At 36.8% G+C, this 17,688-nt stretch overlaps 2 protein-coding genes across 2 annotated transcripts in view; both read right to left on the reverse strand.

Moving 5' to 3' along the window:
* Nucleotides 1-13,806, reverse strand: part of LOC148944022 (uncharacterized) — a 53,075-nt gene extending 39,269 nt beyond the window's left edge. The window contains exon 1 of the mRNA XM_089099706.1: nt 13,739-13,806. The gene's annotated coding sequence lies outside the window, so the exon portion shown is untranslated. The remainder of the gene's footprint in view (nt 1-13,738) is intronic.
* On the reverse strand, nt 1,933-2,430 carry LOC148944023 (protein CFDP2-like). The gene has a single exon (XM_089100573.1). The coding sequence runs from the start codon at nt 2,428-2,430 to the stop codon at nt 1,933-1,935; it is 498 nt and encodes a 165-aa protein (XP_088956699.1).
* Nucleotides 13,807-17,688: the final 3,882 nt, after the last annotated feature.

The raw sequence follows: 17,688 nt of genomic DNA on the forward strand, positions 1-17,688 counted from the left end.
GCAGTGATGCTCCAAGTTTCGCAACCGTACGTAAGGACAGAGACCACATTGCTATTATAAATTTTAAGCTTTAACTTCCGGGAATATTTATTATTTCTCCAAACATTTCTAAGGTAGCTGAAAGCAGACCCAGCCAATGTTATTCGGCACAGTATTTCTCTTTCGGAATTGGCATCTTGCGTAAGAATGCTGCCGAGATACTTGAACTCTCTCACTTCCTCAATTTCCTCGTTGTAAACCAAAAGTCCTTCGGCTAAGTCAGGTATGAGTGCATTCGACATTGATTTGGTCTTGTTAGCATTTATGGAGAGTCCGACAGCATTTGCCATACGACCGAGTTCATTAATGTTGCGTTGCATATCTTCTGGGTCGTGGGTAATAAGTGCAACATCGTCAGCAAAATCACCATCATTGAGTTCTCTCAGTGGATTTAATTGTAGACCACCACTAAAACTGCATTCACGGAGAACAAATTCAATCACTATGGCAAAGAATAATGGTGATAGAATGCAGCCCCTCCTTACCCCTGACTGAAAAAAAAACCACTCCGTTAGGCCATCCTTTGTCTGTACTGCGCACATGATATCATGATATAGCGCTTCAATTATATTTACAATTTTGGTCGGAATTCCATAATACACTAAAATCTTCCACATGGTTCCGCGATGTATCGAGTCAAAGGCTTTGAGAAAATCTATAAATACTATAAATAGCTGAACTTGCCATTCATTGGATTCATCCAGCAGGACTCTCAGGCTAAATATCAGGTCACAACATGATCTATTCTGGCGGAATCCGTGCTGCTCATCTCTCAGAACTTTCTCCACTTTACTTTGAATCCTGTTAAGAATTATTTGGCACAGGACTTTGCTGCCAACAGACTGTAAAGCAATACCTCTCCAATTATCACACTTAGTCTTTTGTCCCTTTTTGAAGAGTTTTACAATTACTGCCTTCGACCATTCACTAGGGACTTTTTCTTCATCCCAAACACGGGAAAGAAGTTTAAATATGGGTTTGGCTAGGGTGCTTCTACCGTACTTCAGTAATTCTGGTGATATGCCATCGTTGCCTGCAGCCTTTCCGTTTTTCAAAGTCTTTAGGGCCTCCTTGGCTCCACTAAGCATGAGAGGTCCGGAACATATTCCGAGATCGAACAGTGGTTCTTCAGGGATATTTAAAATAGTTGTGGGAGGCATCTGATTTAGTACCTCGCTAGAAATGCTCTTTCCAGCGTCAGACTATGTCATCAGTCTGGGTTAATAAAATGCCATCTTTGCTTTCAACTTGGGTCGACGACGCCTTTGAAATACCCACCAACTGCTTTGCTATGGCTTACACAGTTCGGCTATCTCCCCGTCTTGCGGCTGCCTCAGCCTGTTCGGCCATATTTTCTAGGTACATCCTCTTATCTTCCCTGGTTGCTGCGTTGAATTACTTATGGAGACGCTTGTACTGCGCTTTCAGGTTGTCTACATATTCTCTAGAACAAGTCGTGCTATGGTCACACTTATCTACGAGGATTTTGAGTTGTGCCCTTTGATCAATAATATCCCAACTACTTTCAGATATCCACTGCTCTTTCTTCTTCCTGTTGTAGCCCACAACTTCTTGTGCAACCTCAATTCACGGTTTCTGCAATTTTTTTCCCACTGACTGTCAAGCGACACTTCGTCCCTTAGAAGGGAAAACTTGTTTGACAAAGCTGTAGTATACTTTTGCAATACGTTCGGGTCCTGCAATTTCCTCAAATTGAAGGTTTTCACTGGCCGCTGGGGCTTTGTCACAGTTTTTAGTTTCAGCTTGAACTTGGCAACAGCAAGTTGGTGATCGGAATAACAGTCGGCACCTCGGAAGGTTCTAAAATCCTCTAGACATCGTCGCCTGCGCCTCGCAATTAGGATATGGTCTATTTCATTTCGTGTTACACCATCAGGCACCGACGATAAGTTCATGAGTAGCGCAAAAATCGATTAGTCGCACACCATTGTCATTAATTTCCCCCAGTCCATGTTTACCGAGGATAGTTGGGGCATAAGAAGCATCACCTCCAACTTTAGCATTAAAGTCCCCACACACAGTCACAATATCATGACGATGCGTTTTTGCAACAACATTCGATAACACACGATAAAAGTCGTCTTTGGTTTGATCACAGGCGTCATTCGTTGGGGCGTACACTACAATAACTGTCAATTTGGCCTGTGAAGTGGCGAAACCGGCACAAAGAATCCGCTCACTAATTGGTTCCCAGTCCACTAGGCATTTTTTGGCCCGATACTTTAGTGCCATTGCGACACCTGCTTCTTTTCTAGTCTTAAGTCCGGAACACAAGGAGTGGCAAATCTCAGTTTTCAAAGTCCCAGAACCAGTCAGCCTGGTCTCAGAAAGTCCAGCAACGTCAATGCGGAACTTATCAACGGTTCTCATACCACTGTTGAGTTTCCCTGGCTATGTTTCTTGATTAACTGTTCTAACATTCAAGTATCCAATACGAAAACACTCGGCCGTTTTCAAGAATCCTGTCCGGGGGCGTTCATTAGTCGTCATCACAGAAGAAGAAGAAGTCAATCCGAGGCTATCTGTTGCTGTTTCTTGAGTAATCAGTTTTTACGGTGGCGGGTTACTAGCCCACCGACCAACCAACGAATTGGAACAAAATGGTCAGCTTAGATTAGTATAAGCAGGGGTACCGCGAGCAGGTACTACTTATTTAGTGAAAAAAGTTTGCTAAACAAGCAGATTTGGCTCCAAATTTTTCAAAGATTGTTGAAATGTTCATATTCGGCTCTTTGGCTAATAAGTTTGCCGACCACTGGCCAAGGGGCATATAAAGTTTTTTTTTATGGAAGAATTGGTTGCATAAACCCCGGAGGGGTCTCAAATGATTAGAAATTGAAAGTCCTAATTCCCTTTTTAAGAGTCAAAACTGACCAAATTGCAACTAGCCTCCCCCCCCCCCGCAAACCCTCTTTTCCACAAATACATCCAATTGAATTTCTTATAGAGCCATTTTGTTCAAAATCTACCAAAGATCCTTTTACAAAGATTTCAGGGATAACATAGCCCACGAGAACCCGGGGGGCCATTGTTGTAAATTATGGCCCAGAGTTATAGAAGGTTTGTATGGAAGGGGTTAGTATAAACTTCGGAAGGGGCTCATTCGATTTTAAATCAGAATTTCTAGCACCTTTTTTAAGAGTCAAAAGTGATTGAAGGATTGCAAGCCCCCCTCCCAAGGCCCCTTTTTCCTCAAATGCATCTGATAAAAATTATGTTTAGTTCAAAATAGTTTAAAGATCAAATTAGAAAAACTTAGGGGTCAACACAGCCCCCAAGAGCCCAGAGGAAGTGTTGTAACTTAGCCTATGCCCTGCGGGCAGATAAGGTTTTTTGTAAGAGTTGGTCGTATAGACATCAGAGGTGGCTTATTTGATTGGAAATTGAAATTTCTATTTACCTTCTTAAGAGTCATCAAGAGTGATAGGCGGGCATATACCTCCCCCCATCCTCTTTTCCCCAAATGCATCCAATCAGAATTGTGAGATAGCCATTTTGTCTGAAATGTTTCAACGATCCAATGACAAAACTTCGGGGTCCACATACCCCCCCCCACCCCCCCTAAAAAAACAGGAGAAGGGTTGTAACTTATGCCCCAGGGGCATATAGTTTTTACGGAAAAGGTTGTCGTATAAACTTTGGAGGGGACTCACATGATTAAAAACTTAAAGTTCTAGTTCCCTTTTTAAGAGTCAACAGTGATATGATGGCAACTAGCCTCCCCCCACCAACCCCAAGGCCACGAGGCTCCAGAGGCACTTCATATGCAAGGGGATGGTGTTATAAACTTCTGAGGGGGCTCATTCAATTGAAAATAATAATTTCTAATGCCCTTTTTAAGAGTCAAACGGGATTGGAGGGCATCAAGCCCCCCCCCCTTCCAGGCCCTCTTTTCCCCACACGCATCCAATCAAAATTTTGAAATGGCCATTATGTCCAAAATAGTCAAGAGGTGAAGTAATCAAAATAATTTTAAGCAATTAAAATTATTCCTCAAGGGTTGATAAAACTTCCCACTGCCCCCAGGGCAAGGGCTGTAGGTTATGCAAGCTGTCCATTGTTCATATATAAAGTTTTTATTGAAGGGGTAATCGTGTAGACTAAATTCAAATTTCCAGCTCTACTTTTAAAAGTCAAGAGTAATCAGACGGTGGGCAACCGAACCCCCCACCCCCACGCCTTTATTTCTAAATACTTTCAATCAAAATTTTGAGCTAGCCATTTTGTTCAAAATCGTACAAATATCAAATAATTATGGTTACAGGTTTTAAACCCAATCCCCCAAGCCCTCGGGGAAAGGGCTTTAAGTTATACTAGCAGCCCAACGTTAACATATGAAACTTCTATGGAAGGCTTGATATTATAAACTTTGGAGGAATTTCATTTGATTTGAAATCGAAATTTACTGTGCCCTTTTTAAGAATTGAAAATGATAAAGAAGTAACAAGCCCCCCCCCCCCCCTGTGCCTTTTCCTCCCAAAAGCATCTTATAAAAATTTTGAAATAGCAATTTTGTTCAAAATATTCCTAGATATTAGTTGCTATAGCTTAGGGATTGAAAGATCCCCCATAGCCCACAGGGAAAGGATTGCAGCTTATGTAAGTTGCTCATTATTAGAATATAAGTTTTTTGTGGAAGGAGTGGTCGTATTAACTTTGGAGGGGGCTCATTCGATCGAAAATCAAAACTTTTAGTTCTTTTTTTAAGAATCAAAAGTGATCAATGGGCAACTAGCCCACGCCCCACTTTCCCAAAAGTCATCTGGTCTAAATGTTGAGACAGCCAATTTGTTCAAAATAGTTCAAAGGCCAAATAAATATATTTTCAGGTTTACACCTCCCCCCCCCTCCAGTCCAGGGGAAATATCTCTGCGTTATGGAACTCGCTTATTGTTACTTTTATACTTTGTTTACGTTGATACCTTGTTCACTTAAATGATTTCTTTACTTTGATTAATTAAAAAAAACTTTTTCCACAAAAGTGTTTTTTTTCTAAAGGTAAGAACTCCATTAAAACAAAAATACAAATGAATTTACTGGGAAAATGTGCATTGTCCGTTTAATATACATATACTGATATTTATTCCTTAAGATCTTAATTAATTTTTGATTTCTTAAAGTAATAAAAATGAAAACATTTAAAAGAATTTTTTTCAGTAAAGTACAAATTATATTCTAGGTTTTAGAAAGCATAGGGGTTTAGAACACTGCTCATATTAATTTTTGGTCGTTTTGAGTTTGACTCTCTTATTTATTTTAAGTTCAGTTTGTTTTGGGTTTCATTTATTTATTGCTACGGATTTGTGGTAGTTGTATGCTTGGTAGATTATTTCATTCTATTTTTGTTCATTTTTGGTTTAATGGAGTTCTTTATTTTTTTTTTGAAAAAACTTGTTTTGTGGAAAAAGTTTTTTCTAATTAACTTCTGTTCCTTTTATATGGACATAGTCTTTTTCAGGGAAAGAGACTGAGCCTCTTCTAAAGTTAAACAACCATCCTTTCCATAAAAACCATAAATACCCCCAGCGCATAACTTACAACCCTTACCTCTAATATCTGGGGTTAGTTTCAACCCCAAAACCCTTGTTATATGATATTTAGACTATTTTGAATAAAATGGCTATCTCAAAATTTCTATTTGATGCGTTTCTGGACAATACAACGTGTGTGTGTGGAGGGGGAGGTGATAGCTGCCCTCCAATCACTTTGACTCTTAAAAAGAGCACTAAAGCGCCTGATTACCAATACAATGAGCCCCCTCCGAAGTTTATATGACCATGTTTTCTATAAAAATCTTATATACCCACAGGGCCTAACTTACAACCCTTGCCCTGAGGGCTGGGGGGATTTGTTATCCTTAAAGACATAATTTCCAGACCTTTCAAATACGTTGAAAAAAAATGGCTATCTCAAAATTTTGATTGGAAGTGTTTGGGGAAATGATGGGCATGGGGGGGGGCATTTGCCCTCTGATCAGTTTCCAGTAACAAAAGAGGCATTAATCGTCTCAATTTCCAATTGAATAAGCCCTTTTTGAAGATTCTACGACAAAACTTTCTATAAGAACCATATATGCCCCAAGGGCATAACTTACGACCCTTTGTCTGAGGGCTATGGGGGGGAGTTGTGGTCCATAATTTCCAGACCTTTCAAATACGTTGAAAAAAATGGCTATCTCAAATTTTGATTGGAAGTGTTTGGGGAAATGATGGGCATGGGGGGGGGCATTTGCCCTCTGATCAGTTTCCAGTAACAAAAAAGGCATTAATCGTCTCAATTTTCAATCGAATGAGCCCTTTTTGAAGATTCTACGACAAAACTTTCTATAAGAACCATATATGCCCCAAGGGCATAACTTACGACCCTTTGCCTGAGGGCTATGGTGGGGGGGGGTTGTGGTCCTCAAATTCATAATTTCCAGTCTTTTCAGCTACGTTGAACAAAATGACCATATCAAAATGTTGATCGCAAATGTTAGGGGAAATGATGGGCGTGGGGGGGGGGGATTTTCTCTCCGATTACTTTCGACTATTAAAAAGGGCAATAGTCCTCTCAATTTCCAATCGAATGAGCCCTTTTTGAAGCTTTACGACCACATTTTCCACAAAAACCTTATATGCCCCCTGAGCATAACTTACAACCTTAGCCCTGAGGCCTGTAGGGGGAAAGGGGGTTGTCATACTCAAAAGACATTATTTCAAGACCCTTAAACTACGTTCAACAAAATGGCTATATCAAAATATTGATCAGAAGTGTTTGGGGAAATGATAGGCGTGGGGAGGCATTCAGCCTCTGATCAATTTTGACAAAATTTTCAAAATTTTGCTGGACTGTGTTCAGGGAAATGGTGGGCGTGAGAGGGGCGTTACTTGCCCTTCAATCGCTTTTGACTATTAAAAATTCACTAGCCCTTTCAATTCCCAATAAAATGAAGAAGAAGAAGAAGCCATTTTTGAAGTTTCTATGATAACACTTTCTATAAAAAACCTTATATGCCCCCAGGGCATAACTTACAACCCTTGCCCTGAGGGCTAGGGGGGGGATACCATCCTCAAAGACCAAATTTCAAATGAATTTACTGAAAAAAATATGCATTGTTAGTTTAATATTGTACATATGCTGATATTTATTCCTTAAAATCTTGATTAGTTTTTGATTTCTTAAAGTTATAAAAGTAAAAACATTTAAAAGAATTTTTTTCAGTAAAGTAGAAATTATATTCTGGCTCTTAGAAATCATAGGGTTTAGAACCCTACTCAGATCAATTTCTGCTCGTTTTGAGTTTGACCTACGTTAATGTCTGTTTGTTTTGGGTTTCATTTATTTATTAATACTGAGTTGTGGTAGTTGTATGCTTGGTAGAAGATTATTTGATTCTATTTTCGTTCATTTTTGGTTTAATAGAGTTCTTTAATTTTTTGAAAAACTTATTTTCTGCAAAAAGTTTTTTGATTAATTTCTGCTCATTTTATATTGACATAGACTTTTTCAGGGAGAAAGAGTGAGCCTCTTCTGAAGTTAAAAAACCATCCTTTCCATAATAACCTTTAATAACCCCTGGGCATAGCTTACAACCCTTGTCCCTAGTCTCTGGGGTTTGTTTCAACCCCAAAAGCCTTGTTATATGATGTTTAGACTATTTTGAATAGAATTGCTATCTCAAAAATTTCTATTAGACGCATTTCGGAACAACATGACGTGTGTGTAAGGGGGAGAGGATAGCTGCCCTCTGATCACTTTGACTCTTAAAAAGAGTACTAGAGCATCTTATTACCAATCCAATGAGCCCCCTTTGAAGTTTATTTGACCACGCTTTCTATAAAAACCTTATATGTACCCAGGGAAAAACTTACAACCCTTGCCCTGAGGGTTATGGGGATTTGTTATCCTCAAAGACATAATTTCCGAACCTTTCTGATAGGCTTAACAAAATGGCTATATCGAAATTTTGATTGGAAGTGTTTGAGGAAATGATAGGCGTGAAGGGAGACGTTTGCCCTCTGATCACTTTTGACTAATAAAAAAGGCACTAGTCATATCAATTTCCAATAAATTGAGCCCTTTTTGAAGCTTCTATGACAGAAATTTCTATACAAACATTAGATGTCCCAAAGACATAACTTATAGCCATTGTCCTGAGGGCTATGGGGGGAGGGCTGTCATCCTCAAAGAAATAATTTAGTTACCCTCCAATAACTTTCGACTATTAAAAAGGGCACTAGCCCTCTCCGTTTCCAATTGAACGAGCCACTTTTGAAGTTTCTACGACAACACTATCTATAAAAACCTTATTTGCCCCTAGGGCATAACTTACAACCTTTGCCCAGGGGGCTCTCGGGGGTTTGTCGTCTTCAAAAACACAATTTCCAGAACTTTCAACTACGTTGAACAAAATGGCTATCTCAAAACCTTGATTGAATGGGGTGGGGAAATGGTGGGCTTGAGGGGGGGGGGTAGTTGCTCTCCATTCACTTTCGAATTTTAAAAAGTGCAATAGCCCTTTCAATTTCCAATCCAATGAGCCCTTTTTGACGTTTCTACAACAAAACTTTCTATAAAAACCATATATGCCTCCAGGGCATAACTTACAACCCTTGCCCTGACGGTTGTGGGGGGAGGGGTTGTCATCCTCAAAGACCTAATTTCCAGAACTTTCAACTACGTTGAACAAAATGAATACCTCAAAATTTTGATTGGATGTATTTGGGGAAATGATGGGCATGAGAGGGGGGTTAGTTGTTCTTCAACCACCTTTGACTATTAAAGAGGGCTCTAGCATTTTCAATTTCACATCGAATGAGCCTTTTTGAAGTTTCTACAACAACATCCTTCTATAAAAACTTCATATGCCCCCAGGGCGTAACTTACAACCCTTGCCCTGAGGACTGTGGGGGGTTGTCATCCTCAAAGACCTAATTTCCAGAACTTTCAACTATGTTGAAAAAACGGCTATCTCAAAATCTTGACTGTATGTGTTTGGGGAAATGGTGGGCGTCAGAGAGGGGTTAGTTGCACTCCAATTACTTTCAACTATTAAAAAGGACACTAACCATTTCAATTTCCAATTGAATAAGCCCTTTTTGAAGTTTCTATGACAACACTTTCTATAAAAACCTTATACGCCCCCAGGGCATAACTTACAACCCTTGCCCTGAGGGCTGTGGGTGGGGGGGGGGGGGGTGTCATCCTTAAAGACCTAATTTCTAAAACTTTCAACTATGTTGAGCAAAATGGCTTTCACAGCAAATGAGCCCTTTTTGAAGTTTCTACAACAACATCCTTCTATAAAAACTTCATATGCCCCCAGGGCGTAACTTACAACCCTTGCCCTGAGGGCTGTGGGGGGTTGTCATCCTCAAAGACCTAATTTCCAGAACTTTCAACTATGTTGAAAAAACGGCTATCACAAAATCTTGATTGTTTGTGTTTGGGGAAATGGTGGGCCTGAGAGGGGGGTTAGTTGCACCCCACTTACTTTCGACTATTAAAAAGGGCACTAGCCATTTCAATTTCTAATTGAATAAGCCCTTTTTGAAGTTTGTATGACAACACTTTCTATAAAAACCGTATAGGTCCCCAGGGCAAAACGTCTCCCCCTGCCCCGGCCGGCTGTGGGGGGGGGGGGTTGTCATCCTCAAAGAACTAATTTCGAAAACGTTCAACTACGTTGAACAAAATGGCTATCTTAAAATTTGATTGGATGTGTTTGGGGAAAACGTGGGTGTGATAGGGGGGTTAGTTGCCCTCTAATCACTTTTGACTATTATAAAATATCAGTAGCCCTTTGAATTCCCAATCGACTGAGCCCTTTTTGAAGTTTCTACAACAAAGCTTTCAATAAAAACCTTATATGCCCCCAGGGCATAACTTATAACCCTTGCCCTGAAGACTGTGGGGGGAGTTTCCTGCTCAAAGATATAATATCCAAAACTTTCAACTACACTGAACAAAATGGTTACCTAAAAACTTTGATTGGATGTGTTTGGGGAAATGGTGGGCATGGAAGGGGCGTTAGTTGCCTTCCAATTACTTTCAACTATTAAAAACGGCACTAGCCATTTCAATTACCAATTGAATGAGCCCATTTTGATGTTTCTACAACAATGCTTTCTATGAATACCTTATATGTCTCCAGGGCATAATTTATAACCCTTACCCTGAGGGCTGTGGGGGCGTTGTCATCCTCAAAGACCTAATTTTCAGAATTTTCAACTACGTTGAACAAAATGACTATCTCAAAATTTTGATTGGATGTGTTTGGGGAAAAGGTGGGTGTGAGGGGGGGGGGTAGTTGCCCTCCAATTACTTTTGACTATTAAAAAGGGCACTGGCCCTTTGAATTTCCAATCGAATGAGCTCTTTTTGAAGTTTCTAGGATAATGCTTTCTATAAAATCTTATATGCCCCCAGGGCATAACTTACAACCCTTGCCCTGAGGGTTGTGGGGGAGTGTCCTCCTCAAAAACATAATTTCTATATGGAAATTAACTATGCTGAGCAAAATGGCTATCTCAAAATTTTGATTAGATGTGTTTGGGGAAATATTGGGCATAGAAGTGGTGTTAGTTACCTTCCAATCACTTTTGAATATTAAAAAGGGCACAGGCCACTCCAATTTCCAATCTAATGAGCCCTTTTCAAAGTTTCTACAAAAAACTCCTTTGATACAAAGTGCCCTGGTATAAAGAAAAAAAAAATAATAGATTATGCCAACATTGTTCTTTACTTAGGCAGTGTTATTGCACTGCCTATGAAAGTATCTTCTTGTAGTTTATTCAATATTCATTTATATTAGTACTAAATTCATTTATATTAAAACCCAAACTCTTGTTTGCTGTGATTTTTGTTTGTTTTACTCATTTAAGGTTTATTTATTCATTTATATAAGTACCTATTGTATGTTTTTTTGCTATGATTGTTTATTTAATTTCTGTTTGTTTTGGGTTTCATTTATTCTTTAATAGTAATCTCTTGTAATTTATTCATTTATATTAGTACTAAATTCATTTATTTATTCATTTATATTAAAACACAAACTCTTGCTTGCAGTGATTTTTTTTATTTCAAGCTTGATTTGCATACTCAATTTAAGTTTTAATTGTTTGAAGATTTATTTTTTCATTTATATTAGTACCTATTTTATGTTTATTTGCCATGATTGTTTATTTAATTTCTGTTCATTTGGGTTTCATTTATTCTTTAATAGTAATTTCCTGTAATTTATTCATTTATATAAGTAGCTATTGTATGTTTTTTTGCCATGATTGTTTTATTTAATTTAAGTTTGCTTTGGGTTTCACTTATTCTTTAATAGTAATTTCTTGTTGTTTCTAGTTTGAATTTTAACAGGAATTTTTATCTGCTGATCTGAAGTTTAATATGGTCTTTACTTTTCTTTGAAAAACATATTTTTCTGATTTTTCTTTAAATTAATACATAAATACATACACAGTTGCTTGTTTAAAGATGCAAGTTATATTTAGTTTTGCCCAAGTGAGAAAAATTTAATTGTGAACTACAAATACTATTTGAAATAATGTTTGAAGGATCATAACAACTGAAGAAAATATAATCATATAATTAGCAGAAACATGTTGTATTTCCTTAAAGTCCTTATTTTATGAGCCTTTTCAATATAGTTGTTACCATGATGGTGTTCCCCCCTCCCTTCCTGCTAGTCCCAGATATAGCTCAAGGGTATATAAAACTAGAAGAAAACACAAAAACAACAAAATTCTTACTTTACAATATACAGCATATTTCTATCCATCAAATTATCATGTTTCTTTCCATTAAGTATCCACTTCTTAAAAGAGATTCAACTAGATTGAATGAATGGAGAAATATATTATTAGGGCGCTATATGGAACCAACAGGGAGATGTCCATTGTCAGTGTTATAACTATTTTATTGCAAAGGAGCACAAACTGATGAATATAATGCTACTATTTTTATTTTAATGACATTTTTCCTTCAGAAGAATTCTCCTCTGGAGTTACCATAAAATTTACTTAATTGGTGTTAATAGCCTAGCCTACTCTAAGTTTATATATGCATGTTGGCTGGCAGTGCTAAATGAAGTGAATTTAAAGAAAAGAGAAATAAAATCAGTAAACTTACATGCATAGCCTGTACCTGGCCTCATTAAGGGGAGGGTTGGGTGCAATTGTGATGGCAGATGTTATTAAATTTGGAAAGAGCACTGAATAGAGAATAAAATGGAATATAGGTATTTGTTTTGGTAATTTTAGGAAATATTGCATTACTTAGATAGAGGCAAGTCAGACTACTTGATGCCTTTAATGCTCTTTCTAAATATAATGGGCATCTCACATACAAATATAAAACTAAAGTCATTAGCTGGACCCTAAAGTGACACTTAATTAAAAAAGTTGCACTGAAATATCTTGGAGTAGTTTTAATGAATCAGCCCCAAATGTGGAGGTATTCAAGGGAGCTGTGGACAAAGATTGGTCATGCAACCCATGGCTTCAAGAATGGGATGCAGCTAATGCATTGACTCAAGATCTTCACTAACCAGCACCAACAGGATAATTCTTTATTTGCTGGACAATGCAATTTAAGGTAATAAACAATAAAGATAGGCTTATGTTTGATTAGTGTTATATATAGAGCTAGCAGGAAGGGACAGGTTGTACTGTCAGAGCTAAAGCTATTACACTGAAAATAAGCTTAAAATAAGCAATGTAAATACACTGTTTTTGCTGTCACTATAATTGTTTGGTAGTAAGAGGAATTAGGTGTTACTTTAGGGTCTGTTTAAGGGCTTTAAATGGTATAAATTTACAATCAGTACTGGTCATAAGGAGAAATGTTAAGAAAAACAATTCTTACTTCATAATATGCATAATAATCCTGGTTAACATATTATGAAAGAGCATAAAAAAGGCATCAAATGACATTTTCATTTTCATCTTAGATAAATTATATAGCCCACGAGAAATTTACCCACTAAATTATGGTTGTAAATGTATGAGCAGTCCACCACATAAGGATATTCACCTTGTCCTTTTGTAAGCAGCCTAATGTAGCTAAATGAGTAAAAGTAGCTAAAATAGCTAATGAGTTTTCTCCAAATTTGCCTCCTTTTCTTTATTTGATATCTAAATGAAGGCTAGCCTAAACCAATGACATTGCCAGCAAAGTTGCTTCTATTTATAACCTATGGAATGCCACTAGGCTGCCTGTCAAACAGTAGCCTGTTTTTTTTGGCTTCATGGAAGTGCTATGATCTTACAGCTCAGTGATCTTATCAAAAATCCAAATACTTCTTCTAAACAGAAAACTGATGAAAGAACTTTGACAAAAACTGCATCAAACTTCTCCACCACTGATCAGAGTAGAACAAAGAAAGATGTTATAAAAAAATGGCCTAACAGGTAGGATCAGAGTCTTCAGAACTTCTATAAATTGTTTTCTGTCAAAATAAGTAAGATTGTAATGCATTGATTTGCTAAAAAAATGTGGCTTTTTTTATTAATAAGAGAAGAGTGGACAGACTGTATCACTGGAAAAAATAACAAAAAAACAAGAAATTCATTTAGCAGCTTCTAAGGCCTAGCCTGAATCATATACTGGTCAGATGAAGTTTAAGAGAATAGAGTTTAGCGACATAAGCTAGTGTAATGAATTCTTAAAAAATTATTAGCCGTAAAACCTACCTTGTCCATATATTCATTGAATGTAAATAGCCAAATAGTCAATATTTAATCGATTTGATTAACGTCACGTACATATTTTGAAAATTAACTCAGAGCAAGCCATCTATCCTTACAATTCCCAAATTTAAAGTTAGCCTAACAGCTCGTTTAGACGCAAAGGGAAACAAATAGAGAAAAATCGATCAGTACGGAGGAAAAGTGTTCAAACTTCAAACAACAAGTGCAAGATTTCTCCAAAAAGTGCTTGATCGAAAGTACAAGAAAATAATTGAAAAATAAAAGATTTTACCGATAACATGTGCTTGTGCACGTTTTCTGAGGCCAAAAGTTTGGGAGAAAATTTAAAAGCGTGCCAGGTATCTTTTTTCCCTCGTAATCGTTTTTTGTGAAATTTATTATACACTGTCTATTAAAAAGGATTTTATCCCTATTTTGAACTTTTATTTTATCGTCATGGAAAGGCAGTGTGGTCTCCGATATTATCTACGTCATATCTATGGGGATGATTTGACCAAAAATGTTGACAAATATATAAACACTCAGAAAAAACACGCACATATTATCAACCAGCAGGATTTTTTGCTGCGATGTAAGAAGATGAGAATTTTGCGACCATCACTAAAATTCAATTTACATTTGGGAACTTTCAAGGAAGAAAAGTTTAAACGAAGCTTAAATTTCAAGACTTTAAGTCACATTATTAAGGATAAAAGTCGAAAAAGAGCTTTAATAGTGAGAGATAAACTTTCCCTGGGAAATTTTATATCAAAAAGGTTAGTGTAAGTGACTTTTGTTTTATTCAACAAACAGGAAAAAATTACTTCAATCATGACTTTCGCCTTTCCAGAGAAAGATTGCTAAAAAAGTTTTCGAAATTATCAACAAATAATGCGGTAATACCTCCGTCAATTCTTGGACCAGGTGCGGTTAATTTTTCATCAAGAACTTTAACGATACAAGAACAATCAGTGCTTGAAAAGGGTCCGAAATTTTGTTTTAAACCGGATAAAGTCCCCGTGGAAGACATTATCTCTTCAATAGAAACATCTTTGCATAAAAACGCAAATCTAATAAAAGATGTTAGCTTAGTAAGAGCTTCTACCGTAAAACCCTGTCTAATTTTGTATTGAAACCGGAATTTCCTAGTACGATCTTCAAAGACATAATAATTCCTAAAAACTTGAAAAAGGATGGTACAATTACTTTTACAAAAGCAGATAAGAGTAACACTTTAGTTGTGATGAATACTGAGGACTACAAATCAAAATTAAGAAGTTTACTAAATGATGAAAAAACATACAAGAAGCTATCGTATAATCCAACAGACTCTTTTACAAATAAGTTTAAGAACGGAATGAAGTGCTTAAAGGATTAAGAAAAAATTACACCTCAACTTTATTACAAATGCCTGCCACGCAGTTCCTTGTGCCCTAAATTATATGGACTTGCCAAAATTCATAAGTCTAACCTACCATTACGACCAACTGTGTCATGTACAAGGTCACCAACAAGTGTTTTGAGCAAATGGTTAGTGTCAATCTGTAAACCACTTTTGTCTACACAAATTTTGTATATTAAGAATTCTTCGAATTTGGTTGAAAAACTGAAAAAAGTATAAATTTCTTCGAATTCTTTGCTTTCAAGCTTCGACATTGTATCAATGTACACAAATATTGACGTAGAAGCAGCTGAAACTCTTCTAGAAAGAAAGCTGTTCATAAATTTGGATTTGATTAGCGTCAAAACCGACTTGAATGTTTCTGTAGTAATGAATTTATTGTTATTTCTCAATATGTTCTCTTATTTTTTTTTCAATCCAGGGTTTTGTGTTTCGGACAGATAAAGGGTTTACATATGATAGCCCATGTACCCAATTTGTTAGATAATATCCTTATGAAGAGTATTATAATAATTGCCTTGGATTCATAATTCTTTAGACATGTTTTCTGGGGCCGGTATATGGATGACATTATTTCAGTATGGGATTATGGGGAGGAAGAATTAAAAGGATTTTTGGAACATCTTAATTTTTTTGGGGGGTGGGATTTAAAGTTTACTGTTCAATTGGAAGAGAATGGGAAACTTCCTTTTCTTAATGTTCTTCTTTTGAAAAATCAAAATAGTCTGGATTTTAAAATTTACAGAAAACCGAAAAATAACAATAGATTTTTGTCTTATAGTTCCGGTCACGCTTGCCAAGTAAAAATTGGTTTGATAATTTCTTTAACTGATCAAATCTTTAGTATTTGCTCTCCAAAATTTGTTAAGGGGTTGTCTTTTCTAAGGAAAATACTAATAAGCAGCATGTATCCCGAATACCAGACTTTTTCAAAAAGAAGAAAAAGGTTTCTAGAGATCTCTAAGGAAGTCTTGGAGACAACTCGGGAGAAGGATGTTTTTTGTTTTTTGTATTGCACAACCTTACTAAATACATAATTACAGAAACTTCCAAATCTGTTTTGCCACTAATCAAATCCAAATTTCTTAACAGCTTCATTGGGGCGACAAAGTGGGGCTTATCAGATCCCATGTACTTGCGGAAGCTCATATCTGGGACGTACTAACCAGAGTTTGGAAATTAGATTATTACAACATAAAGATTCTATTTCTTCGGCTTTAAAGCAAGATTCTAAGTCTGAAAATTTTACTTCAGCCCTTTCAGAACATAAATTTAATTTTCCAGACCATTTTATTTTGTTCGAGAATGTCTCTTTGATTTCTAGGGATCAGGGTTTAAAGCAAAATTTTCGTAAAGCTCTTGAAATAAAGAAAATCTTATTCAAGAATATTGCTTTGAATCGGGATACAGGTGAAAATGGGCTAAACTCTATCTATGATAATTTATTAAAATCTGACAGAGTAAAGTTCAATTCACCCAATGTAGTTGACCTCTGTCCAAATTTTATATCATTGAACGCTAATGAACCGAATCCAAGAAGGTCAAAGAGGCTAGCTTCCCCCTTTGCTTTGAAAAGAATTAGAGATTTAAACAATATGTAGTTTTATTTGATTTAGTATATAAACTTCTGTTTTAAATTGTTTTAGTTTAGTTTTACTACTGGTGACGGTCACTGTATATGTTACCGAAATATCTGGTATTTTTTGTGAAATTTATTATACACTGTCTATTAAAAAGGATTTTATCTCTGTATACTTCCCAATAACCAATAATATATGTTAACATTGGGTAAAGTTCATAACTTTTATCCCTTCCCCCGGGGACTTCGGGGGATTAAGTCATCCTAAATAACATAGTTATCATATTTTCGACCATGCTGAACAAAATGGCTATCTCAAAATTTTGATCGGGTGACTTTGGAAAAAAATGAGCGTGGGAGGGGGCCTAGTTGCCCTCCATTTTTTTGGTCCCTTAAAAATGTCACTAGAACTTTTAATTTCCGTTCCAATGAGCCCTCCCACGATATTCTAGGACCACTGGGTCGATACGAGCACCCCTGGGGAAAAAAAAAAAAAAAAAAAAAAACAAATAAACACGCATCTATGTCTTTCTTCTGGCAAAAAATGCAAAATTCCACATTTTTGTAGATAAGAGCTTGAAACCTCTACAGTTGGGTTCTCTGATACGCTGAATATGATGGTGTGATTTACAGTAAGGTTCTATAACTTTTAGGGGGTCTTTCCCCCTTTTTTTGAAAATCAGCCAAATTTTCTCAGAAGCTTAACTTTTGATGGGTAGCACTAAACTTGATGAAAGTTATATATTTGAAATCAGCAATGAAATCTGATTCTTTTGATGTATGGGTCGATGTACTCGTATCTATTGGTATCAAAAACCCGTTTTCTAGAGTTTCGGCTACCATTGAGCCGGGTCGCTCCTTACTTACAGTTCGTTACCACGAACTGTTTGATATCGTCTTTAATAACGTTATATCTACACCACGAAATATAAAACTTGGTTTAACATACTTTTGCGCTTCTGTAATGC

The sequence above is a fragment of the Artemia sp. Qi Xiang Cuo genome, chromosome 14 (genome assembly GCF_049724085.1).
Source record: "Artemia sp. Qi Xiang Cuo chromosome 14, ASM4972408v1, whole genome shotgun sequence".
Classification (NCBI taxonomy): domain Eukaryota; kingdom Metazoa; phylum Arthropoda; class Branchiopoda; order Anostraca; family Artemiidae; genus Artemia; species Artemia sp. Qi Xiang Cuo.